The 26024-nt window shown below is 41.8% G+C and overlaps 1 protein-coding gene across 5 annotated transcripts in view; it reads left to right on the top strand.

Annotated features, from left to right (window-relative positions):
* Window positions 1-26024, top strand: part of ZNF385D (zinc finger protein 385D) — a 708505-nt gene that overhangs the window by 594416 nt on the left and 88065 nt on the right. For all 5 annotated transcript variants that reach the window (XM_061586269.1, XM_061586273.1, XM_061586272.1 and 2 more), the window contains one exon: window positions 24208-24370. In XM_061586269.1, coding sequence (XP_061442253.1) covers window positions 24208-24370 — 163 coding nt within the window. The remainder of the gene's footprint in view (window positions 1-24207; window positions 24371-26024) is intronic.

A 26024-nucleotide genomic window follows, 5' to 3' on the forward strand; every position in this document is an offset into this window, starting at 1 on the left:
GAGACCTGACCTCCTCTCTGAGATATTGGACTGCCCTACAAATTGGTCAAAATGCAAACACCATTTGGGTTGGTCTTTCACAATTCAATCCACTTGCTGAGTAGCTTGGAAGAATTTGCTAACGTGTGCCTCTGAGCATATGGTGAGTGGTGGCAACATCTGCCATCTCCAAAGATGGAGAATTATATTTTTGTGTTTGGTGGTGTTTTTCTTTGCTTCTTTCCTGTGTTACTAATGTTTCTACAGGGAATCTAATCTATAACATTTTATTTCCCTCATTATTTATCCTAGAAGTCTGTATCAAATTTATTTTTATTAATTTCAAAGCCTTTTTATTGGTCAGTGTCATATGATGTTGAAGACATTCTTTTGTGTTTCAAATTGGAGGTTATGTTCTATTTCTATTTTGGGTGCATTAACAGTTGAATCTGAAACTGCAGTTTGATGTAAAATCAGACTGATTCCAATATGTTGCTACTTCAACAATACCTAGCTGTTGGAAAAAAGAGGATGCATGTTTTCAGCCTGCTATGTTTAAACCACTTCATTTAAGGCAAGGTGGGCGCAGTCAATTAAAAACATAAAGCACACCTAGAATTTTGTTAGAATATATTTCACCTCCCACTGTTTTGTCTTGTGCAAACTGAGACACTCCTGATGTCGACTGGAGACTAAGACTTCTGCAGAATAGTCAGTGCCATTACTCCACAATTATTTTTGGAGGTTTTTTTAGTGTAAGTTTTGCCAAGTGTTGCTGTACTTCACAAATTCACAGAAATAGAAAGAAAAGAAAATGATTTCCTATAGGAAACTTCACTAAAATTGCAAAGTAAATCAGACATATTTAAAGTGACCATCTGAACTATATCAATGGTCTTAATAATGTTGCTTCCTCCCTGCTAAAACAAGATCAGCACAGCACATGTCTTGTTTCTATTATTTGGGCTGATTGCAGGTGTTGCCACCAATCACCATATGTTCAGAGGCACATGTTACCAAATTCTTCCAAGCTACTCAGCAAGTGGATTGGACTGTGAAAGACCAACCCACATTGTGTTTGCATTTTGACCAATTTGTAGGGCAGTCCAATATCTCAGAGAGGAGGTCAGGTCTCCTCGTGCCCTGGTACATTCACTAGAGCTGCCCAATTTCCCTGCTTTTTAAAGTTTGATAGAAATATCTGTGGACTATAGGTACCTTCTTAAACCGCAAGGGTTTTTGCCTGTTAGTGAATAATTTGTTAAATGCAGCAGCTGCTTAACTGACCCTGTGCAGCTGCACCCTGATTTTCCAAAGTGGCTGTTTGCAACAAGTCAAGGAGGTAACCATAAGTTTGTTTAAACATACTTGAATTCAATTTTCACAGTAGTAAATATATATATATCATCACAGTTCTGCTGTATTATATACTAAATACTGTTTTAAAATTATTTGTTCTTGAAAATACAGTAAAAATGTTAAGATAGAAAACAAGGGAATTAGGTCCCATTATTGAGGGACTAGAGGACCCAAACTGTTCAGAGTTTTTTTCTTAAAAGTTAACAAATTAACCTTACGTTTAAGTCTAGGGCAGCCTTTCCCAACTAGTGGGGCACCAGATGTTGTTGGACCACAATTCCCATATTTCCTGACCATTGGCAATGCTGGCTGAGGCTGATGGGAGTTGTGGTCCAACAACATCTGGTGGCCCACTAGTTGGGAAAGGCTGGTCTAGATGGTATAGCATGGTCTGCTCCTGCCTGTCTGGCAAACAGTACATTCTGCATCAGCTGCCAGATTTTTGGGGGAAGTAGTTTGATCAGACTTGCAAATAAATGTTAAGGTCTCATGACCCACTGCCCTCCTTTGCTTGCCTGTCTCCTCTCCTATCTCCTCTCCTGCCCAGCACATTCCCCTTGTACTCCTCCTTCCACTATTTTTTCTCCATGGTGCAGCATCTGCTTTTTATTTGATTTATCCAGTGGCAAAAGCTTCAAAACTGGCTTTATTTTTCTTATTTTGTTACCTTCAAACGTATATCTTCATATGCAGGCAAATGGAGTCATACATGTGTCTGTTCTCACCCTATATGCATGTGTGACTTCCCAGCTTCTGGATGGAGACTCTCATATGCATATGTGTAAGGAAACTTATATTCATGTACCTATCCCAGCAATTTAGAAGGGTGCATGTTGCCCTATTCCTGAATATATTCACATTTAGGAAACATGTAGCATAAAAAACAGAATTCTGTAAGCATTGATTTTATTGTCTATATGACTTGTGTACAGCATCTTAGAAATGGAAATTTATCTGAGTCATGTGTAGACATGACCTCTCTTTCTTACAAAAGGTTCAACTAATTTATGTTACAAACACAATAAAGCAAACACCTAAATTTTCAACCATGAAGGGTTGTCACAGCTAGAGCTACTATGTCATGTTCCTTCCTAACATTTTTTTGTTGCTGTTGTTGAATTGCTGGACTAACAGAGGATGACTGCATTTTAATGCGCTGTGTAATGAAACATGAATTGCCTGCAGGAGAAGACTGGCCTTTAGTTTCACCACAGGGTATTCAGCATGAGTGAAAGTGCATTTTCCAAGTGATGAGTGATGGATTGACACTTGGGGTCCTTTGAACTGGAAGGGATGCAGTCTCCTGTATCAGCACCAAAACGGACAGGGCAATGCTACACTTTTATTCATGGCCAATCCTAATGCATTGTGCTATGCTTTTTGTGTTGCTCATGCACAGCAATCAGTAAAGATACACCAAATAGGCATAAGTATAAAGGCAGCCGCTGTTTAGGATTGATGGCTGCAGCTCGCCATATCCTTTCATTTCCCTGGTATCAGGCTGACCCATCTGTGAACCAAGTCTCCCTGTGTATTACTTCTGCATATGGTGAGGCCTCCCTCACTGGACCCTCCCCTAATTCCAGCATAGGACCTTCCTGAATCTCTTCCCCTGTAGGTGTCAAAGCTAACACCTGCTCCTCGAGAGCACTCACTCTCTGAGGGCCTGGTTTGTCTCTTTCTACAATATACCATTTCCACTTAACTATGGAGGCCTGCTGTGCACGCCCCACTCATGGGTTGGCTGACTCATCTTTTACCCATGTCAAGATTAGAATAGAGGGCCTTAAAGTGACTGGGTCTTGCCCAGTCATCCTCTCAGTATCTACCAGGGCCCACATGCTAGCAGCTGCCTCTCAAAAGGGGTGTAGTTAACATTAGGCAACTGCTGGGACCAAAATCCCAGAGATACCCGACTGCCTATGGGCCCTTTCTGCCACTTCACAGTTGTCAGACACCTGCAATTCAAAAGGATGTCCTTTAATGTAGGGGCCCAAGGGCAAAGCAGCTGCCATTGCTGCTTTAGCCTCCATTAAGGCACATTGCTGCATCTCCCCCCACTCAAACCAAGCCCTCTTATGTGTCACTTGGTAAATAGGCAGCAGAATCTGGGCTAGATGGGGAATATGCCGTCTTCAAAAGCCTATCAGGCCAATCAAGCACTGAGCCTCCACTTTGGAGGTTGGAGCCTGCAAGGTAGCAATTACATTGAGCACTTTTCCAGGTATATGTCCCACAAATCACACCCAGACCACCCTTAGCAACTGCACCAGCTGTGCCAGCCCCTTTAGCAAATCCATTTCAATAATCTGGGACCTGTGCAATCAATACAGTGGCCCAACTGGGGGGCAATTGCCCTAATGCCAAACGCAAGCACACTTGGGTAGTCCCCAAGCATCCCCACAAGCATTGATGTCCCCCATCCCCACAAGCATTGGTGTATACTGTAGGCCCCTTGTGTTTATCTGGACTGCCATGAATTAAGGTTACTTCTGCCCCTGTATCTAACAGAGCCATTACTTGCTGGGTGTTACTCCTAGATCAGTAAATAATTAATGGCATATATGGGTGCGGGTTTCCAGGGATGGCTGTTTTTATTAGCCTTACCACTGGAACCTTGCCACACTCCTAATCCATTGGTTGGGGTACCTCCACAGTTGGCAGTGGGGGATACAAGTGTTCTTCTGGCGGGGCTGTTGGGGTAGCACTTCTGACCTGCTGTGCCCCTTCTTTCACTCCCTATTTACTAGCACACTTTCCTTTCCACATCCAATACAAATCAGCTGTGGGAAGGCCATCTATGTCAGTTTTTAACACCTCACACTGTAATAGGTCTGCAAACATTTGTCTTTGTGTCACCTTTGCCTTCTAGGATTGCTGGCTATTTTGTGTCTTTCCTCTCTCCTTTGCTACTCTAGCCTGGGGCAGTAAGGGGCTGGGCATCAGGTCCCTGAAACCCTGCCTGATACATCCCACCTTGCATGGCCCTCAATTGCTCTGTTTCTTCATCAATACTGTGCCAGGAAGGCAGTTGCTCCTCCCAAACCATGGAAGGGGACCTAGCATATACTGCAAGAATGCACCACTCCAGCTGAGTACCCATTGCCCCTGGAGTGGAGTTTCTGAGATACTGATTGATTACAGAGTCTTTTGATAAAGCTCCCAGCCTATTTGGTTCTCCTACAGTCATATAAATGTTGCCAGCACCTTCATCCCACGGTCTCACCATCCACTGGTTCAGTCGCTCCTCCTGGTGCTGTCCGGCAGTTTTAGCTATCTCTGCCAACTCCTGCTGAGTGCAATCCCTCACAATTCTAGTTTTCTGAATTGCATTTGGATTTCCAGGCAGCCCCTTAGATTTATTATTGACTAAGGGTCTCACCTCCACCATGGGTTCCCTTTCATCTTCCTCTTCAGTCCAGTCAAACTCCTCCTCAGAGTCCCACATATCGCCATCACAGGTTCCTGGATCCCACTCCCGGGATATGGTAAGGGCTTGAATTTTACAAGGTTTAGGTATGCACACCCGCCTCCTTGCCTGCTTTTCATGTTTCATGTTTTAGGAAACCAAACAGCCATGACTGCAGCTCTTTCTTCAGCCTTCTCCTCCTCCCCTGGGCACTCTCCAGGGCTCCTTTCAGGAGAGCTTGCTGTTCCTTGAGTGCAGCAACCTCCTCAGTTTGCTGTTGAACCCTCTGCTGAATGGCTTCCAAGTTTTCCCATGTTGTGTGTAGGGCAGTAAGAAGGACCCATCCTATTCCTGCTACTGCTTTCCGCCTGCACTTCTCCCCCACTCCCAATGCCTGCATGCACTTTAGCACAGCACTGGGGCTAGGGCCCCACACTCAGTCAGCCCAGCTTCCCATTCAGCAGGCAGGATCAGCCTGTTTAACATTTGAGCCACAGAAGCCCAAGCACTGGTGCATGGCCACCCCGGGATGCGGCTTGGGCAAAAATCTGGGTCAATCATTCTTTTCTCCACCAGGGCATAGCCTTTGAAATCTTGTTCGTGACACCAATTGTTTTGCCAACAGACAAGAAAATTCAAGAGATTCCAGAGGCAATGAGCACTCAAGTGGAAAAAAAAGATTTAAAAAGCTTTAATTGAGAGCTGTCTGTGTTTCTTTACAGGCAAGGCAGCTCATGAGCACATTCTCCTTTCAGTTGTTGCCACGGACAAGCAACGACGGAGAGATCCCAGCTGGCCCCTAAACAGCATCCCAAACTGGCCTGGGTCTGTGCTGAGGCTCCCTGAGAAGTAGTTAGGTACCCTTATTTATACCCAAAAGAGCCCCTGAAACTGGGTGCAGGTTTGCACCTGTGACTTTAACAAGCTATACCTGTGAGGATGTTTTTTTAAATAAATTAGGTCTCATGCTTCTGCCTTTGTTATCAGTTCTGTTGGTCAGTGTCTTTGCTTTGCAGCAGCCTGTTTCATTGAAGCTGCCTTTGAAGGCCAAGTTCCCAGCACCTAGCAGTGTGTGTGAAAACATCCTTTCTAATGATCTGTTGCCATCCACTATCTATTTTTTGCCAATTAAGAGCCTCTCTTACCTCATGTGTGTTACATAAACAAAGCTTCTCAGACTTATGTACTATTGTATTCTATATAGGCTGGGTGAGAAAGCATGCCAAAGGCCCACCTGGCTGGGATACAGGGGCTTAAGGCAGGAACAGGGGACAGGGAAATTGAGCATGCCATCCTACACTTCCTCATACATCAAGATGATTTGAGGTCATTTTCCCATGCAGTGCCTTAATCAATTAAAGAAACAAGAAGTACTTTTATTTGTAACCTGCATGTTAAATGAATGCTTCAAAAAAGTTTAATTAATGTTTTAAATTAATTAATGCCTTAAAAAAGTTAATCCATTCTGTAGGATGAAACAAATATTGTCAAAGAAAATAAGTACCTTCTGCAGTCTATCTGAATTGTAATCAGTTAAGTCAAATGATGGCAGGGCCTTAAAACCATAAGACAGATAGGTACAGGGCTGTCTTAACTATTATACTAAGTGGGTTATAATGTAGAGTCTCAACGAAATAGGATTCACAGATGTGCCAGATTTATACGAAATCTATAATCATTAGGATATTGCCTATTTCTGTTATCTTTGGGATGAATGTGCCTGTCCTGCTCATTGTTTTAACATTCCCTAACATTTCTTACAGCTCAGAAGACCATATGGTAGAGATAGGACAATTGAACATGCTGGCAAGAGGGATAAAACTATATGCCCCTCCCCAAACTAGCAGATTTTAGGTATAGAGATGATACATATATCTATTAGTGTGCAGAGGAGAAGTGTCCCAAGAGATGTGAGGCCCCTTAATGTGGCTCATATTGATGGAGGCACATACTGTGTTCCCAGAAGAAGCAGCTCCTACCCTATCTTTAAAATGTGATGTATATAGTTTAAGACCTACAATGAAACAAAGGAAGGGATCAGGGTGAATGAGTGCTCCCCACTCCCATTGCACAACATTATTTTCTGGACAGCTTGCATGTGCATATCTAGTTTTCTCTCTCTAAATCTTCTTTAAACCCTAGTCCACAACTCCACCATGGAACCCGCACAAGTTAATGCATGTGCAATAAATTGTCTGAAAGGAATGTCTTCTTTCAGCTAAATAAACTGTTCAACTGTAGATTTTAATTCATCTCCAGCAGACAGCTTCTTGCCTTCCTGGCAAATTCACACTAGAAAGTTTCTGGCTTAGCTTGCCTACTTTAAGCCTTTCCCCTGACTGGTTAAATTGCACTATGTATAAGAACCCTGAAAGTGATAAGACATCTTAAGTCTGTGAGCTGGAAGAGAAAATATCTGCTTCTTATTGGGAATATGATAGACTTTCATTACTTAGCTGTGAGCATATGTGGCAGTAACCCAGAGTCTGGAACAATTACTGTGAACAGACTGGGGAGCGTGGGGGGTGAAGACTGATGACATTAAGAAGCAACAATGCCACAACACTGTGTCCTTGATGGAAAAGTTGCATTGAAATCAGTGCAGAAGGAGTGCAGAAATGTCTAGTATTCTAGCAAATATTTATGATGCTTGGGAAAACAATTGTATGAGTGCAAGTGGACTGAAATGAAGCCAGGACATTCTTTGTCCTGTATATCGTTTTGCACCACTAATACAGTCCTGCTGAATGCCACACAGGGTCAGGTTAAACTCATGACAGAGCCTCAGCTAAATAGGCACACTGGCCTGCTGGAGAAGTCATTCTAAGCCAAAGTCAGTCACCCCACAGATGATCAAACAAACCATGGCTTGTTTCCCCCCACACCTACTTACCATCTGCTTCTTCCTATTTTGTACACTCTGCTTGATATCCCGAAAGCCTTTGCACCATCATACTATTGGTGTTGCCTCATCTTGGACCTTCCCACTGACTGTCTCCAAGATCGAAGTATGGAAGTGTTCTTTGCCTGCTCTCTTCGACAGCCAGTTCCCACCCAATTTTCTCAGCAGTGTAGAGTTTCTAACTCTTTTCTCGATCACCCTTAATGTTACTCTGTAGCATTACCCCTCCTTTAGATAGTACCCACACCACCCCTTCCCCCATGAAGGTGAACGGTGTGAATATATCTCTTTGGGAAGTCACACTCTAACCTTGTTGCAAGTACTCTGAGGGAGAGAAAGAGAGAGAGATTGATATTCAAGTCCTTTATGAGGCAAGATTCCATGCTCCAGAACCTGACTCTTCTCTCTTGAGGGAAAGGACTGGAGGGCAGGACTACATTGTAATTATGTAGGTTTGGGGAATGTATACTACTACTACTACTACTACCACCACCATCCCCTCACTTTGCCTATCTCACCCCCTCTCCTGTCCGTCCAGTCTGCTGATACTTCCAAGGTCTGAGGCATTCCCCTCCTCTTTTTACAGTTTAAAATCCAGCCTTGGGGGTTAAGAACATAAGAAGAGCCTGCTGGATCAGGCCAGTGGCCCATCTAGTCCAGCATCCTGTTCTCACAGTGGCCAACCAGGTGCCTGGGGGAAGCCCGCAAGCAGGACCTGAGTGCAAGAACACTCTCCCCTCCTGAGGCTTCTGGCAACTGGTTTTCAGAAGCATACTGCCTCTGACTAGGGTGGCAGAGCACACCCATCATGGCTAGTAGCCATTGATAGCCCTGTCCTCCATGAATTTGTCTAATCTTCTTTTAAAGCCATCCAAGCTGGTGGCCATTACTGTGTCTTGTGGGAGCAAATTCCATAGTTTAACTATGCGCTGAGTAAAGAAGTACTTCCTTTTGTCTGTCTTGAATCTTCCAACATTCAGCTTCTTTGAATGTCCACGAGTTCTAGTATTATGAGAGAGGGAGAAGAACTTTTCTCTATCCACTTTCTCAAGGCCATGCATAATTTTATACACTTCTATCATGTCTCCTCTGACCCGCCTTTTCTCTAAACTAAAAAGCCCCAAACGCTGCAACCTTTCCTCATAAGGGAGTCACTCCATCCCTTTGATCATTCTGGTTGCCCTCTTCTGAACCTTTTCCAACTCTATAATATCCTTTTTGAGATGAGGCGACCAGAACTGTACACAGTATTTCAAATGCGGCCACACCATAGATTTATACAACAGCATTATGATATCGGCTGTTTTATTTTCAATACCTTTCCTATTTATCCCTAGCATGGAATTTGCCTTTTTCACAGCTGCCGCACACTGGGTTGACATTTTCATTGTGCTGTCCACTACAACCCCGAGGTCTCTCTCCTGGTTGGTCACCACCAGTTCAGACCCCATGAGCGTATATGTGAAATTAAGATTTTTTGCCCCAATATGCATAATTTTACACTTGTTTATATTGAATTGCATTTGCTATTTTTCCACTCATTCACTCAGTTTGGAAACGTCTTTTTGGAGCTCTTCACAATCCCTTTTTGTTTTAACAACCCTGAACAATTTAATATCGTCAGCAAACTTGGCCACTTCACTGCTCACTCCTAATTCTAGGTCATTGATGAACAAGTTGAAAAGTACAGGTCCCAATACCGATCCTTGAGGGACTCCACTTTCTACAGCCCTCCATTGGGAGAACTGTCCATTTATTCCTACTCTCTGCTTTCTGCTTCTTAACCAATTCCTTATCCACAAGAGGACCTCTCCTCTTATTCCATGACTGCTAAGCTTCCTCAGAAGTCTTTGGTGAGATACCTTGCCAAAAGCTTTTTGAAAGTCTAAGTACACTATGTCCACTGGATCACCTCTATCTATAGGCTTGTTGACACTCTCAAAGAATTCTAATAGGTTACTGAGACAGGACTTTCCCTTGCAGAAGCCATGCTGGCTCTGCTTCAGCAAGGCTTGTTCTTCTATGTGCTTAGTTAATCTAGCTTTAATAATACTTTCTACCAGTTTTCCAGGGACAGAAGTTAAGCTAACTGGCCTGTAATTTCCGGAATACCCCCGGATCCCTTTTTGAATATTGGCGTTACATTTGCCACTTTCCAGTCCTCAGGCACGGAGGACCTGAGGTATAAGTTGCATATTTTAGTTAGCAGATCAGCAATTTCACATTTGAGTTCTTTGAGAACTCTCGGGTGGATGCCATCCGGGCCCGGTGATTTGTCAGTTTTTATATTGTCTATTAAGCCTAGAACTTCCTCTCTCGTTACCACTATTTGTCTCAGTTCCTCAGAATCCCTTCCTGCAAATGTTAGTTCAGGTTCAGGGATCTGCCCTACATCTTCCACTGTGAAGACAGATGCAGAGAATTCATTTAGCTTCTCTGCAATCTCCTTATCGTTCTTTAGTACACCTTTGACTCCCTTATCATCCAAGGGTCCAATCGCCTCCCTAGATGGTCTCCTGCTTTGAATGTATTTATAGAATTTTTTGTTGTTGTTTTTTACGTTCTTAGCAATGTGCTCCTCAAATTCTTTTTTAGCATCCCTTATTGTCTTTTTGCCTTTCTTTTGCCAGAGTTTGTGTTCCTTTTTATTTTCTCCATTCGGACAAGACTTCCATTTTCTGAAGGAAGACTTTTTACCTCTAAGAGCTTCCTTGACTTTGCTTGTTAACCATCCTGGCATCTCCTTGGCCCTGGCGGTACCTTTTCTGATCTGCGGTATGCATACCAGTTGAGCTTCTAGTATAGTGTTTTTAAACAACTTCCAAGCATTTTTGAGTGATGTGACCCTCTGGACTTTGTTTTTCAGCTTTCTTTTTACCAATCCCCTCATTTTTGTGAAGTTTCCTCTTTTGAAGTCAAATGTGACCGTGTTGGATTTTCTTGGCAATTGGCCATTTACATGTATGTTACACTATGGTCACTGCTCCCAATTGGTTCGACAACACATCTCGCACCAGGTCCTGGTCCCCACTGAGAATTAAGTCCAGGGTTGCCATCCCTCTGGTCGGTTCCATGACCAACTGGTCTAGGGAATAGTCATTTAGAATATCTAGAAATTTTGCTTCTTTGTCATGACTGGTTTCTGATGTGCTTAGAATGCAGCCCACTAAACTTAATGGCATTTACTTCTAAGTCGAAATCTACAAGATTGTGCTGTAATGTGGGCAAGACAGGGGAGGAAAGAAAAGAAAAATTGTGTTTTTGAAATGTAGGGTGGGAGATAGAATACCCCAAATAGCTGCTTGTGGGAAAAAATTGTTGGGGGAGGGTTGGCATACTTTGACTTAACAAGGTGGCTGTGTCAGCTGAGGTATTTTGTTTGCTTTTAAAAGATTTGTTAAAGCCCGATGCTCATTTGTGCAGGTGTGACTTGTAAATGCTAGCAACAGTCTTTTGAACCTTTTAGACAGTAAAAAATTAGCGGTGAAAGCTGGCCATAAAGGAGAACAAGCACATTGAACTTTCTGTTTACTTTTTCACCTGCACATCCCAGCTGTGCAGTGAAGGCGGATTGAGGTGAAAAAACCTTTGTAAAGAGATGGGAAACTGATAAGTGGGGACAGAGGTCCCTTTAAGTTTGCATCTCCACTACTTGCTGAATCTGTGAAGCAAAATCTGGAGGTGGAGTTCAGGGCAGTTCGGGCTGTGATCAGATATGTGAGCAAATTACATGTCTGTTTCCATTACAATGTCATAAATACCATGTAGTGTATTCCTGCACATGTAAGTCCTATTAAGTTACTTTTCAGTTCATCCTTAAAGTATCAGACATTGTACTGTTTACTTGAGGGACATGAAAAGATTTTCTGTGCACTAAAGTGTTTGTGAATCTGAGATAGGCCCCAGCTTCCATTACTATTGGGGTAAGTTCAGATGCATATCAATTCCTGGGGAGCAACAAGAAGAGAGAGCTATTGCCTTCATGTCTTGCTTATGTACTTCCCAGAGGCATCAAGGTACTCACTATAAGAACATGATTAGACATAGCCATAAGGAGAAGAAGACAGAGCTCCTGCACCTTTACAATTCGTGTAGATGTGGATGTTTCAGTAATATGTTGCTTGCGTGACAAGATGCAAGTGCCCTGTCCTCTTTTCTATCTGGCTACCCTAAACAAGGAGCTGGACTAGATGGATTTTTGGTCTGATCAAGCAAGCCTCGTGTCTTATGTAGGACAGCTTCATTCATTTTATTGGAGAGTAGCTTTTTGTGTTGACTAAGTAAGGAGTCAGATAGAGCACCAGAGTCATAGCAGAACCTCTTTTAAGGCAATAATGTTGTATTAAAAATACTCCATAAAGTCATCCCATATGTATGCCATTAAAAATACTCCATAAAGTCATTCCATATGCCATTAAATTTGTGCAAGTCATTATTTCCTATATATCTTGTTTGTTCTCGAGATGCCACTTCTAGGAGTTCTGTTACTCTGACATCAATGTCAGGTAGAGAGTGAGATTACCAAGCATGCAAAAACCAGTCACTTAGCAACTAAGGGCAAAATCCACTTGATAGATATGCTGGGCTGAGGGGCTTCAGGATGTGGTGGCAGGGCTGTGGAGGAGGCAGAGGAAGGGTGTCAGTGTCACCTGGCGCTGCTAGCAGAAGTCCCCTGCCCAGGTGCAGCCAGGGAACTCCACCACCACCTGGGCACAGCCAGCTCAGCCAAGACCGGTGCAAGCGGAACTGGCAGAAGACCTCAAAAAGGGGCATTCTGGGGGTGTGCCGCGGGTGGAACCAAGGGGACAGGGAATTCCACCACATCCTGAGCCTGTTCGGCTCAGTTCTGCGGCCCTTTCTCCTGGCAGCCGATATGTCAGGAGAAGGGGTTCGGAAGGAAACATGCATTTTGTTTTCTTCCATGGTGCCCTGCAGGCATAGCAAGCATCCTTCCCTCCCAGTGGCACCTGAATGGAGGTTGGCTGTGGTAGCCCCTTCCACTGGCTCTGCTGCTGCAGGCCTCCTACAAGTTGGATTGTACTCTAAGACAGCACAGTTAATCCAAGCAGCATCCATCTTGTCAAAGGCCCATTCAGCCAGAATGTAACCAGCACCAACTCAGCAAGGGTAACTCACAGATTGTGCCTGATGCATGGATAATTTTTGAGATACCCTGCCCACTTGTACCTAACAAGGTGGGTTCGGCCTCACATAAGCCTTTTGTCACAATAAATTTGTTGATCTTTTAGGTGCCACAGGATGTTTCAGATATACAAAATGCTTGCCATAGGGAGGCCAGAAATCCAGAAGAGGACAATCTGATCATCTTTATTTGGGTTTATCATTCCTTTATTTTCACAATAAATGAAGGAAGAAAATGACAAATGAGTAAATCTGATGGCTTTTAAGTGTTCCTGCGTGATTTCTGATACCATTGTATAGTCTTTTTCTTTTTTTGTTTTGGAATCTAGACCTAATCATAGCTCTTTAATTCCAAGTTCAGCAAAGTGGCTGTTTTGATTGTATGCAGACAAAAGAAGTGGTTTCCCTAGCAACAGGTACAAGGTTAAAACACTCGAGTTGGCAACATTGTTCTCACCCACAAGTTTCCTTTAGTTGTTTTGTTCACAAGATAAAGACTCCGATAGTAACCAGTCAATAGGAAGTTTTCACTAATCTGAGTGGCTAAGGGCAGGTAAGTGTGTACTGATACTGTTCCAGCTGGAGTTGTTACAAAGATTTCTGTTTTAAATTGAGACTAAGGGAAGCAATGGCTTTATAGCGAGCATTATGGTCTGATTTTCAACTAAAATCAGTGAGGGTAGACTTCTCTCTTTTCTTCTCTTTTGATTCTTCTCTAGAAAATTGCTCTTTTTACTTTAAACAGAGTTATAAACAGATATCATATTAATACTGAAGCACATTCGGGAATGAAATCTTAAGAAATGTCTCGTTTAATACTCGTGTTACAGGAATGTGTATGTATGTTTGTGTAGTATCCCAAGTTGAATGTGGGCTCTTTCTAGTGATATTTTTATTAATACAGGTGTTTTAACATGCACCATTCTCTCTATATGTCTAGATAGATGCAAATATATCCTCATTTGCTTGTCAATGCCTTCCTTTCTGAATGTGTAATTCAAAAATCAGAGCTAAATTTAACTAGAGAAATGAAAGTTTTAGATGACCATGTGAACTGCTTATGCTGAAACTATGCTTCTCCCTTCCCACTGAAATCATGGAACTTTTCCTTTGATTGACAGTTATCCAGTTTTAATAGACTCTCCACAGGTGCTATTTTACTTGTTGAAATGGGTAACACAGAGAGAGGTAGCATTATGGAATGTTGAACAAATTAGCCAATCAAATGATAATTGTTGTTGATATATGAGAGGGAAAAACTTGTCCTATGATTCACTCCCAGATCAATTCTAGAGCAGCATCTTCCTTGATGTTTTAACAGAAATATAAGTGGGAGAATATACATAAAGTATGCCATTATTAGATGGTGTGCCACATTTAATTTATACCTTTAATTTTGAAAATAGCAGAGGTTTCAAATTTCAAATATACTTTTTCTTAATATTAAACACATCAAACCAAATGTAATTACTGTTAATGTAAAAGTCGGGAGGTTGAATGTACCAAGGGACAAGTACATCTTGAATTTTCATAAATGAATAAGAGACACATTATATATATATATATATATATATCAATCTCTGGGTAACTGTCTCTGTGCTGATGACTATAAAATGGCAAAACATTGATTCTACAGGGTGAATAATTGCATATAAAAGGTATGTGTAGGATGGCTTTTTGTTGCTGCTTTGCTGTTCTCTAGAAATAAAAAGAAGGGATTTAGGGAAATCTAGATTTCTCAGTAGAGTATTCATTTGTCCCTCATATGGCGAACATCAAATAGACATTCTCTGTGTGTGTGTGTGTGTGTGCATGTACACACACATACACACGCACACTACATTGCATGACTGGAATCTCATACTGATAGGCCCATAAATGACTAGTTGTTTGGGCCAGCTGATTCAGTGACATAAATGGGCCAAAATCACACTGTGTGCTATTGTGCTGATAAAATCATAGAGTCATAGAACAGTAGAGTTGGAAGTGGCCTATAAGGCCATTGAGTACAACCCCCTGCTCAATGCAGCAATCCAGTTTAAAGCATACCCAACAGGTGGCTGTCCAGCTGCCTCTTGAGTGCCTCCAGTGTTGGAGATTCCCCTCCCGGGTAATTGGTTCCATTGTCGAACTGCTCTAACTGTTAGGATGTTTTTTCTGATGTTCAGCCAAAATTTGGCTTCCTGTAACTTGAGCCCATTATTCCGTGTCCTACATTCTGGGATAATAATTGTTATGACTCATTCAGAAGATAGCCTTGCCAGTAATGCAAGCTTATAGACTTAGTCTACTGGTCTGTTTGCATAAATAAATAAACTTCCTTTCTCTATTGCTTTAGAATTTTCTTTTGTAAAACATCTGTTTAACTGTGAAGGCTAATAGTCCTTCCAACACAAATTGGTCCAATATACTGTAAGTTCCTTGCATCTTTTGTGTCTTTACTCCCTGGACTGATAAGGCAACAACTAGTCACACACCTGTGCAGTTATTTGTATCACTTATCTTTAAGGCAGATGCATTTTATTATAGTTACCACATTACATTTGCACACATCTTCAGGCACCAATGTTATGTACAAGTAACACACCAGTCTTCTAAATTTAGTGTGAGAATTGGTCCTTGCTTATTGTTGATTCAAAATATATTTTGTTGCTTAGTGTGGAATATAGTTGGCCTCGTATGGTGCAATACCAAGGGCAACATACAAGCATAATTTATCTGCTTGGCCATGTATAGGATCCCAGATCAGTAGGAACCACCACTATGACTTGAGTGGGGCAGGGATGGTGATACGAAAGCTGTTGCTAAGACGTCTAGCATGGACCAGTAATATCAGCTCTGGTTGATCATCAGCCACACCACAGCCAGGAGGCTTCCTACCTTACCAGTCAGCTTGATTGGGATATCTACTCCCCAATGTAGGAAAGAGCTTCAGTGCAAACTTGAGAGAGAACCTCCTCGCTTTGGTCTGGGCCTGGGCATTATATAAGGGGCACAACTCAAGTGTAGCTAGTGCCAGGCTTCTGTGGTATTGGGGGCGTGGGGCAGGATCCATAGTGGACCCACTCCCTATCTGGGAGGATCTTAATGGGCCTTGGTAGCATACCTAGGGGCAAACCACAGCCTCAATGCACCATGCAACATGGTTTGTCTAAGTCACTTCCAGCCCTCAGTGTTTTTCCCAGCAGACAGGATAGGTTTAGGGTTGCCAGGTCTCCGGTTTTCTGCCGGAGTTTCGGGGAAAAGGGGGCTGTCTCCGGCCTCCAGCCATAATTCCTTTGAAGAGGCTAATCTCCAGCTTTTGAGCGTGCCGCTCAGCCACGCATGCGTGATTGACATACGCATGCGTGAAGGCTGTGGCTGGCCGCCTTCCCGCCCTTTGTAATTGAGGGAGGGACTGGAGAGAGAGAGGAGGAGTTGAGTCGCCGCCGCGCCCCCCCACTCTGTGCAGCAGAGCCTAGCTGCTCCCGCCGGCCACAGAAGTACAGGTGAGGGGGTGGTGAGTGGAGGCTGTAGCCACGTGGCGCCGATGGGCAGGAGCGGCCACGATAGGGCTGAGGAGTCTGTGCGTGCGGTCGTTCTGAATCTGGTTGGGGGAAGAAGGCCGCTGGTGGAAGGAGCCGGTTTGAGGCCGGGTCGTTTGTAGGCCGTCACGCAGAGGGAGAGAGAGAGGGAGAGAGAGGGGGGGAGAGAGGGGGAGAGAGAGAGGGGGGAGAGAGAGAGGGGGGAGGGGGAGAGAGAGGGAGGGGGACAGAGAGGGGGGAGAGAGAGAGAGAGAGAGAGAGTTGTCTTGAGTCTGCTGTATTTAGTGAAGCTTGAGTCTGCTGTATTTAGTGAAGCTTGAGTCTGCTGTATTTAGTGAAGCTTGAGTCTGCTGTATTTAGTGAAGCGGCCGGCCGTCCTTTCCGGAGCAGGGGAACCGGCTGAGGCTGGCAGGCCGCTCACTAAATACAGCAGACTCAAGCTTCACTAAATACAGCAGACTCAAGACAAATCTCTCTCTCCGTCTCTCTCTCTCTCCCTCTGCGCGACGGCCTACAAACGACCCGGCCTCAAACCGGTCCTTCTTCCCCCAACCGGATTCAGAACGACCGCACGCACAGACTCCTCAGCCCCATCGCAGCCGCTCCTGCCCATCGGCGCCACGCTGCTCCTTTCCGGAGGTAAAAAACCAGAATGCTGAAAAGATATTTATTGTTCTGTACAAAGGTACTATTAAAAATATATTGGAAAAGTATTTACAGATAAGCCTGGCCACAGTAGGAGATGACAGTTTTTTTCATGCCCCTCGAAATCTCTTAATTCCTGTCATTTTTTCTCCCCTCCTACAAAATCTCATTCTTGCAGGGGAAAAGACTTCATGCTGTAACTTGCTTAGCAAGTTCAGTTAATATCCATGGCACTAAGAGAGTATTTGGATTAAAGGACTACAGCATACAGACGTTAGCAGAATTTTCCCACAGACTTAGGCTTTTAAATACCCCTTCCATCTCAGTATCTGTCCAAATTGATTAGGCTGTGGATTGAATCGTGGTATAGAATGAATGAATTTTTTTTTGTAGTCTGTGGATCTTAATGCAAGATTCGGAGCTTACACTTCTGGATCTAATGATCTTCTGAAATGCAGATTACAAGTGAGAACACCCACCTGCCTTCTAAACAGCTAAAGGGATTATTGGAGACACCAATATGGGGAGCAGTAACATGGGTGCAGTGTGCAGTCCTGGTGTTGTAACTCTGCTGCATTATTTGTTTGTAGTAACTTAATGCTACTGTAAAATTGGCACATTGATGCCTTTTGTGTAGGCATCTGCCACTCAACAATAGTAATGAGCAACCTATTAATATAGTTGTCCCCTCCCAAGGCTGGAACTGATCTGGAATGTAGTGGGGGCACTTTCTAAGGTGGAGGCCTCCTGGACTATAGTGCTTTCATGGGAGTCTCTTATGGGCTAGCAGATTAAAGCATGTATGTAGCAGCAGACATGGTTTGAATTGTGCCTTTTATTTGGGATAGTTGGTGCCATAAAACAGCTCTCTCATCCCTACAAACGTTACTTTTAGATAGTGCAGGCAAGAAGGCGTTGTTATGTGCCTTCAGGTCGATTACAACTTACGGCGACCCTATGAATCAGCGACCTCCAAGAGCATCTGTCATGAACCACCCTGTTCAGATCTTGTAAGTTCACGTCTGTGGCTTCCTTTATGGAATCAATCCGTCTCTTGTTTGGTCTTCCTCTTTTTCTACTCCCTTCTGTTTTTCCCAGCATTGTTGTCTTTTCTAGTGAATCACGTCTTCTCATGATGTGCCCAAAGTATGATAACCTCAGTTTCATCATTTTAGCTTCTAGTGATAGTTCTGGTTTAATTTGTTTAACATGGCTGCAACCATATCTACTCAGAAGTAAGTCCTATTGAGTTCTATGGGGCTTAGTTCCTTAATAAGCAGGTTTACAGTTGCTGCCTTCAGGGGCATCCATCTGTGCTCCCATCTAACATCTCTGCAACACTAAACTCCTTTCTTCCAATAATGGCCTGGCCTGAGGGCACGTAAACCCTTCTTGCCAGAAGCAAGTAAGCTAGATTAAATGTTCCCTAAAGGTGTTGAACTGTGACCTGGCAGACCAGGGTTTGAATCTCCACACAGCCATGAAGCTCACTGGGTGACCTTGGGCCAGTCACTGCCTCTCAGACTCAGAGGAAGGCAATAGTAAACCACCTCTGTCTGAATACTGCTTACCATGAAGACCCTATTTGGGATCAACTTGAAGGCAGTCCATTTCCATTTTGCATCACCCTAAGCTTGTGAGAAAGAATGACCTTGTCACTTCAGATGGACCTAGGAACACCCTATTTTAGGTAAGATTTCTATTTTAATCTCCAATCAGATATTTTTTTTGAATGGTATGCTCCAAGCAACTGTGGTTGATACAATGTATCATGTTTAATGACGTCACTAGGGCCCGCCCCGTGACGTCACTAGGGCCCGCCCCCATTTTCTCAGGTTTTTGGTTGGTTCCGACCTGGCAACCCTAGATAGGTTAGTCATTTCAGATGGCCAGAATGCTGTCCAAGAACTGGATCTTTGACCATGCACCATCAAAATGTTGTGTAAGCTACCCATCAACAAATAAAGTTGTGGCCAATTTTAACCCAGGCACTTTTCTCCTGGTACTTATTAGCCCTACTGTGGGCACAACTGTATACATGCATCTTTTTTTTTTTTTAAGATCAATTCTAATGTAGGGCTTCCATTTTTTAATATAATATATTAATGTTATTTCCATCAAATGTGTTCTTAACAAATGTTTTAGGTTTTACTCATGAATCACAGAATTTAAAGAAACACAAGTTATCTACATACCTCAGATATCTAGACATTTTCTCCAAGGAACTCAGGGTATTGTACATGGTCTCCCCACCACTACACACACACACTTTAGTCTCCTGAAGTGATGATGACTGGTGCAACATCACCCAGTGAGCTTCATGGCTGAGTGTGAATTTGGACCCACCTCTCTCTGCTTTTGTTCTAGCCACTAAAACACATCTAGCCCTGTAAAAAAGCTAAATCAACCCCTGTTTCTTCACATACCAATCAGAACCTCTGTGCACAATAAGCAAAGCAGGTACTTCCCAAGGTAACCATTTTCAGAGGCCTCAAGTGAACATCTGTCTTGGATTTGCAGTTGTAATAGACCAGTTCTCTAAGCTTCTGCCACTCTTGCAAAGGAAGATCACTGGCTTATACCTTTTGTGTAATTTATCCATTAGTAGCCCTTGCACCACAGTATTTTGTGCTTTAGTTTGAACATGTGGGAATTCATACTTACAGAATTTTAAAGGGGAAAGGACAAACCTTATTCAGTTTTCCTTCTAGCAATTGTAGACCAGTCATTATGGGTAAGGTGCTCAAATAAAGCCTCATTACTAAACTCAAGGCTTCTAATGCAAGATATTTATTAAATGATTAAAGAGTAAAGCAAGTGAGAAATGGGAAGTTGTATTAATAATAAAAGGTAAGCAATATTGTCTAACTGATCCTTACACTTGCTGTCAATCCTAAATCAGTTTAAATAACTCACATATACGTAAAAGTAAGATTGATCATTGTATGTACCTTTTTGTTGCTATTATATGGCTGATTTGGGACAGAGGTCCAGCAATGTGCAGGGGCAGGAAAGCATCAAATCTCCCTTAAAGAAATGGCAGATGTTATTTTTCTAACTCCTCGTTATGCCTGGGACTTGCAGATGCAGATAGAATTAAACAATATATTCAAAACTCGCAGTGAAAAAAGTTTTCTTATAGATTGACAAATAAATGCAAGCACTGCAAAGTTTCTTACATAGCACAGGTCTTTTAGGAGATTGCTACAAATGAGTTTTAAATTCCCCTTTCCAATGCACTTTTCATTTTCTGCCACTATTATCTTAAGGAATGTCACAGTATGTACGCTTGCTTCCTACCCTGGATAAAATGGTGCAATCAGTCATTCAGTCTCTTCCACAGTTCTGCATCATGGTTTCTACTCAGGTTCAGCCTGTGGCTCCATTTTCCTTTTTCTGCATGACATTCTGGCATAATTACATTTTTCAATCTAATTTTAGTCCTTATGCTTCAACAAGAGGCATTATATGAGGAAATTTACTCTTTTTTCTTTTCTTTTTTGTGTGTGCAACTTCAACTCTGTAAAGAAATTGTTCTGCCAAGTACTTTTTTGTGTTGCAGATATATGCAAAAAAAAAGCCTGGGAATATCTTCTCACTCTTTTTTCACTCTTACAAATTACTTTACAGGAAAAGGCAATGACAGATTTTTAGAGTTTTCTAGTTCAGCTCTAAAGATTCAGGAAGGGATCTTTAGTGTAGTCAGAGTCTAATTTAAAACTGGTTAAAACTGTTGGCAAGCAATCTGTCTTTTCTGCATCATAGTACCATTAAACTGCCAACACTAGTTATCTTGAAACAACCTTAAATGCCTTCATATCCCTATAGAAATTGAAGATTTACATTCTGAAATTTTAATACAAAGCATTTAAATGTCTTTGTGAGTAGAAAGGAGAAAAAGTACCAGTACTCCATGGGATGTTTGCAATTCAGTTTTACCTGTGACCTGAGAGTAGTTTCATTTTATATTTCAAAGGACTAAAGTATTGAGGTATGGGATCCTCCCCCATTTTCTCTCTCTTTCTTTTTTTACTATTGCTCATTTCTGAACCTGAGGGGACATGCATCAGTTGTGAGTAGGAGGGCCAGGATCTCTTCTCGATCACCCAGGGTGCAGGACATGGAATAATGAGCTCAAGTTGCAGGAAGCCAGATTTCCACTGCACATCGAAAAAAAATTCCTAACTGTTAGAGCTCTATGATAATGGAGCCAATTACCTAGGGAGGAGGTAGGGTCTCCAGCACTGAAGGCATTCAAGAGGCAGCTGCACAGCCACCCCTCGGGTATGCTTTAAGCTGTATTCCTGCATTGAGCAGGGGGTTGGACTTGATGGCCTTATAGGCCCCTTCCAACTCTATGATTCTATGATTCTATGAATGTTGCATTTCATCACTTCATCAGCAAAGCTTTTGGTATAAATTATAAATTCCAATTCAGGGCACTGCGATTTATCTTTACATACCTCGTATTTTTAATTGCGTGTACCTTTCACTGAAGTGGGGGTGTAGATGGGGTGGTATGGATTCAACATATGAATAGGAATTGTGTAAGTAGTCTGGAAAAAGGATACCTGTGAATAACTTGAAGTAACCAAATAATACTGAAATTAGCACAGGCAACAGAATTATGAAACATATATGGTTATGGAATAAAGTTCTGAGTCAATATACAGTATTAAAATCCAGTTCCAATTAGACAACAGCTTTAAAAAAATGTTGTACTAGAGAAACCAACACATGGAAATGATGACATAAATGTGTATGATTATGCTGTCATTTTATTTATGCCATCCTAACCTAACATTGGTCTTTCAATTTAATAATAATTAACACTTCTTGACTGTTCACGTTTGGCTTACAGTATGTCTCTTAATGTTGTGTGTCGTTTGAAAACCATAGAAGATGCATGATTGTGCTATTTTTGTTCAAGTTGTTTCTAATTAATATCTTCACTGTCCAGTGTTCTTTCAATAATGGTACCTACCATAATACCTAAGTTGTTTCATAGAAAAGGAAATCTATACTTTTATCTATGAGCACAGGTCCTTCTGTTGTGGACCAGAACAAATTTTGGAGGATTTTTTAAGCTAGTGACCTCCCCCCCCCCCTTCAGCGCTGATAGTCACCACTTAAGCATTTAGTTTTTACATAAAAATATGTAACATATGTTTCAGTTTGGAACGTCGATCAATTTCTGTAATTCAACTAGTAAACAAGTTGGTAAACAAACAAAACCTATGTGGAAGGCATAGTGATTATAACATGATCCTGTATCTTGATGACCACTAATGTATGGTGTTCCACGTGAAATGCCTGGTCCATTCTCTTTAATTTTAGGAATGCTCTGCAAAATTTCCTTTTAATTTATATTTGAAGACTGCCTATTATTCTCAAAATGTTATCTCCATTCATGGAAGAGTAATAAGTCATCTATGCACATGTGGAGCTGTTAGATCACGCTGTTGTTTAAAGAAGAGATGAACCCTGTTCAGGCAACACTCTCTCCCATGCATGGTGGGATGTAAGACTTCACCTTCCCTGCATGTGCACTTGTTGTGCCTGTTTCACCTCCAATATCACCATACCAAGGACTCCTCTACAGATGACTACAGATAGGCCTGAGCAACATGATCAATATCCCAGAGAAAATCTTGGAATTTACTTCATGATCTGAGCCTACATGCATTGGATTTTACATGTGTAAACCCTCATGAAACACTGCATTCACATGCAGACACCTGGTGGGGAAAGTGTGCTGGATGGGCAAGGTGAAAAGGCACACGTGGAACAAAGGGACTGTAAAAAGTACAATTGCACCTGCATAGTGAATTAGCAAAATGTCATGATGGGACATAATGAACGGGACATAATGGGCTTACAAGTATATTGCAAAAAAAGTGGTGTGCACAGATTTAGACTGCAAACACATGCACAACTTTGGAAGTCCTGCCAGTGAGGATTAACCACCTAATGCCAGGGTGGGAGGCTAGAGTTGCTTCCGTCACAGCAGAGTCCCCAGATGTAGTGATCTGCATTTTCCTATAGGCACAAATGGCAGCCATTCACTTATATGGAAGAAAATAGAACAGATGCACTCAGGGACAACACGGGGATGAGGCTATATCAGTTACCAGTTATTCCAACCATTTAATACTGAGCCAGTTTCTATTTGCAGAGCCTCATCCTTGCCTCTGATTTTGGATTTGTTTGTTTGTCATGCTAGGAATAAAATATCAGGGTCTGTTATTATATATGCTTAAATTATATATATACAGGGAGAGAAAGAACAATTGAGTTGTGAGTTGTTCTCCACCAACAGATATTCCCCAGCAAAAAGTGGCTAACACTCATTGGACATTTTGAACAATGGGGCAAGGGTTTTAGGTCAAAGTTGCTCCAAATGATTTTAAATATTGAGAGTTGGGATGAAACCATGACTACTTTGTATGCCAATATCTGTATGTCAGCACTAGAATGTCAGTTCTGGAATGAAGTAGATGTACATGTCTGCTTCATAAGCTGAATTCCATGGGGTTATCTTATCACATGTCAGCGCTCCTGGGTACAGGGTATTGTTATTATTTTTACTATATGCAAACATTAACCCATCAACAGGAAGGAGAGTTCACATGTGATAAGCTAATTCCTTGAGAATCACCATTCAAAGTGGCAATGTGCATCCACTTTACCCCTACAAATCAGTCAAAGTTTTACTCTAACTGCTCAAAAAAGCTTTATCATCTGGAATTGTTCCAAGTTTTGGCACTGTGCAATGGTCCTCATTTTGAATTTTGCAAAATGACATTGCCTTGGTAGAGGCCTATGTTTTACATGGCATAATTTCCCTCTTGTTACTTGGTATCTGTTTGAAACATTTCCACTCCTGCTGTTAAAATTAAATCCCCCTTTAATCTATATTCCAGTAAGAACTAACTTCAAAGAAAAATGCTGCTTCACCCAGAGAGGAAAAATCATTAGTTGCCAAAATTACGAAATGGAATGTATTTTATTATATGAGTTGAGAAAGTAGGATAGCCCTATGTGATATTTATAATAACAATGGTGTTAGAATATAATATTTAACTGTTTTCAAAATCCAATTCTAAAAAGAATTCTACAGTTTGGTCACTGCCTTGGTATGGCGTATGGTACCCATTATTGAAAGGTGGTCTGTATTTGTACTAATACAGAGAATGCCAGTTTAGAAATGAGCCTGATTGCATGGTTCATTTTGTTCTCCTTTGTAGAGCCAGGCTGCGGCCCACTACAAAGGCACTAAACATGCCAAGAAGCTCAAAGCACTGGAAGCCATGAAAAATAAGCAGAAATCTGTAACTACCAAGGACAGCGCAAAGACTACCTTCACTTCCATCACTACCAATACCATCAATGCCAGCTCTGACAAAACAGGTTAAGCGATAATCTCTGTTGTGGTTTGTTTCTTTTATTATTTTATTTTTCTTATTCACCACCATGTCCGTTTGGTTATATGCTTGCCACATTGATTCATGCTTGATCCATCATTTTATGTAATATTGATTTCTTTCTTCTTCACAGTACACTTATGAGAGTAAGGTAATCATGATGAGTTGTATAACTGATTTCTCTTGTGCACAAAGAGGCTTGTCATCATTTCAGACATGAGTGCATATATGTAAGATGAGTAATGTTTGTGGCAAGCAAACAATTAAATAGAAATGCTCAGAACCTTGTAATCTATATGCAGCGTATTCTCTCTGCAGTTGGCTGTGACATATTTTTAGCTACAAAAGCAGAAAAATAGCACTAATTGAGACTGGAAGCCTGTGATAAAAAGTATTCTTTATCAAAGCTTTATTGCAAATTTTAAGCACTGCATTATTGTTTAAAATGGGTGCTGCATGATTTCAAGCTGGATAATAGCTATATAACCACACCTCACAGGTTAGTGTGACTGATATCTATTTTTCTCGTTACTACTAAGAGCCTGAAAATCATGGATTGAGAACAGGTAGGTGTGTGTGTAACCTGGTATTTAAAATCTGAGCCACTGTCCAGAAAACTTCAAAGGCAGACAGTTGTGTACCTTACACAAAAGAATTGATCTTGTCACTTTCTGTCATGTGTTTGTAGTATGCAAACTCATGAGGTGCGTACATAAAAGACTTGCTGAAAAGAGTGATGTACAATGAGTCAAGTGATTTGTTTCTCCTGCGGCTACTGTGGATGGCACGTCATTTGATACAAAGGGATTTTCTACAGTGCAATTTAGCACAGCTCAAACTTGCATGGCATTGGCTTGGAAGACTTACTCTGCCTTTCTCCATGACCATCTCCTTTTTAAAATGCTGCCCAATTTTAAGGGAATGCAGTGTTTGCACTGCAGTGAACTGATCCTTTAAAAAAAGACTGTTCCTAGGCTTTGTTGGTGTGGCTTCCTTTTTCCAAGTGATCAGAGAGGGGTTTTCCTTGTCTGATACCTGTATTAATAAAGGCTTTATCCACAGGTGAGCCTTTCTTATATACATTATATCAGCATATATCAGTGTACCGTGCTTTATAATTGTCATCATTACAGAGCTTTGTTTGGAGGCTGAGAGATAGTGATTTGCCCCCTAAATTTATAGCAGTGACAGGATTTGAATCCAGATATTTGTGATTTTTCAAACCCAACATTCTGTCAGCTGGATCACATCGGCTGAAAATACTTCAAAATGTTCTGTAAAACAAATAGTTTTGAAATACCGAATTGTTGTAATTGCTGACTTGTGGCAGTTGTATCAAACAAAGTAACAAGAAAAAAATAGTAATATACAGTGCAGAAAACAGAGAAAGGAGAAGGTGGAAGGAAATCTTAAGGACAGATCACCTTGGCCTGTGCAAAGCAACTATAGTAGCCAGTTATGAAGTCATCTCAGGATTTTTGTTTCTATACATTTTTATATCATGCCAGGAATGTTTGGTCCTCTTCAAAGTGCTGCTTGAACCATACAAACGCTTCTGGTGTTTTCTTCTATAGTCTATACATGTAGCTAGTCCTGCTTGCTTGAATTAGATCATGTGCTCAACAATCACCTTTCCATGC

The sequence above is a fragment of the Rhineura floridana genome, chromosome 10 (assembly GCF_030035675.1).
Source record: "Rhineura floridana isolate rRhiFlo1 chromosome 10, rRhiFlo1.hap2, whole genome shotgun sequence".
Classification (NCBI taxonomy): domain Eukaryota; kingdom Metazoa; phylum Chordata; class Lepidosauria; order Squamata; family Rhineuridae; genus Rhineura; species Rhineura floridana.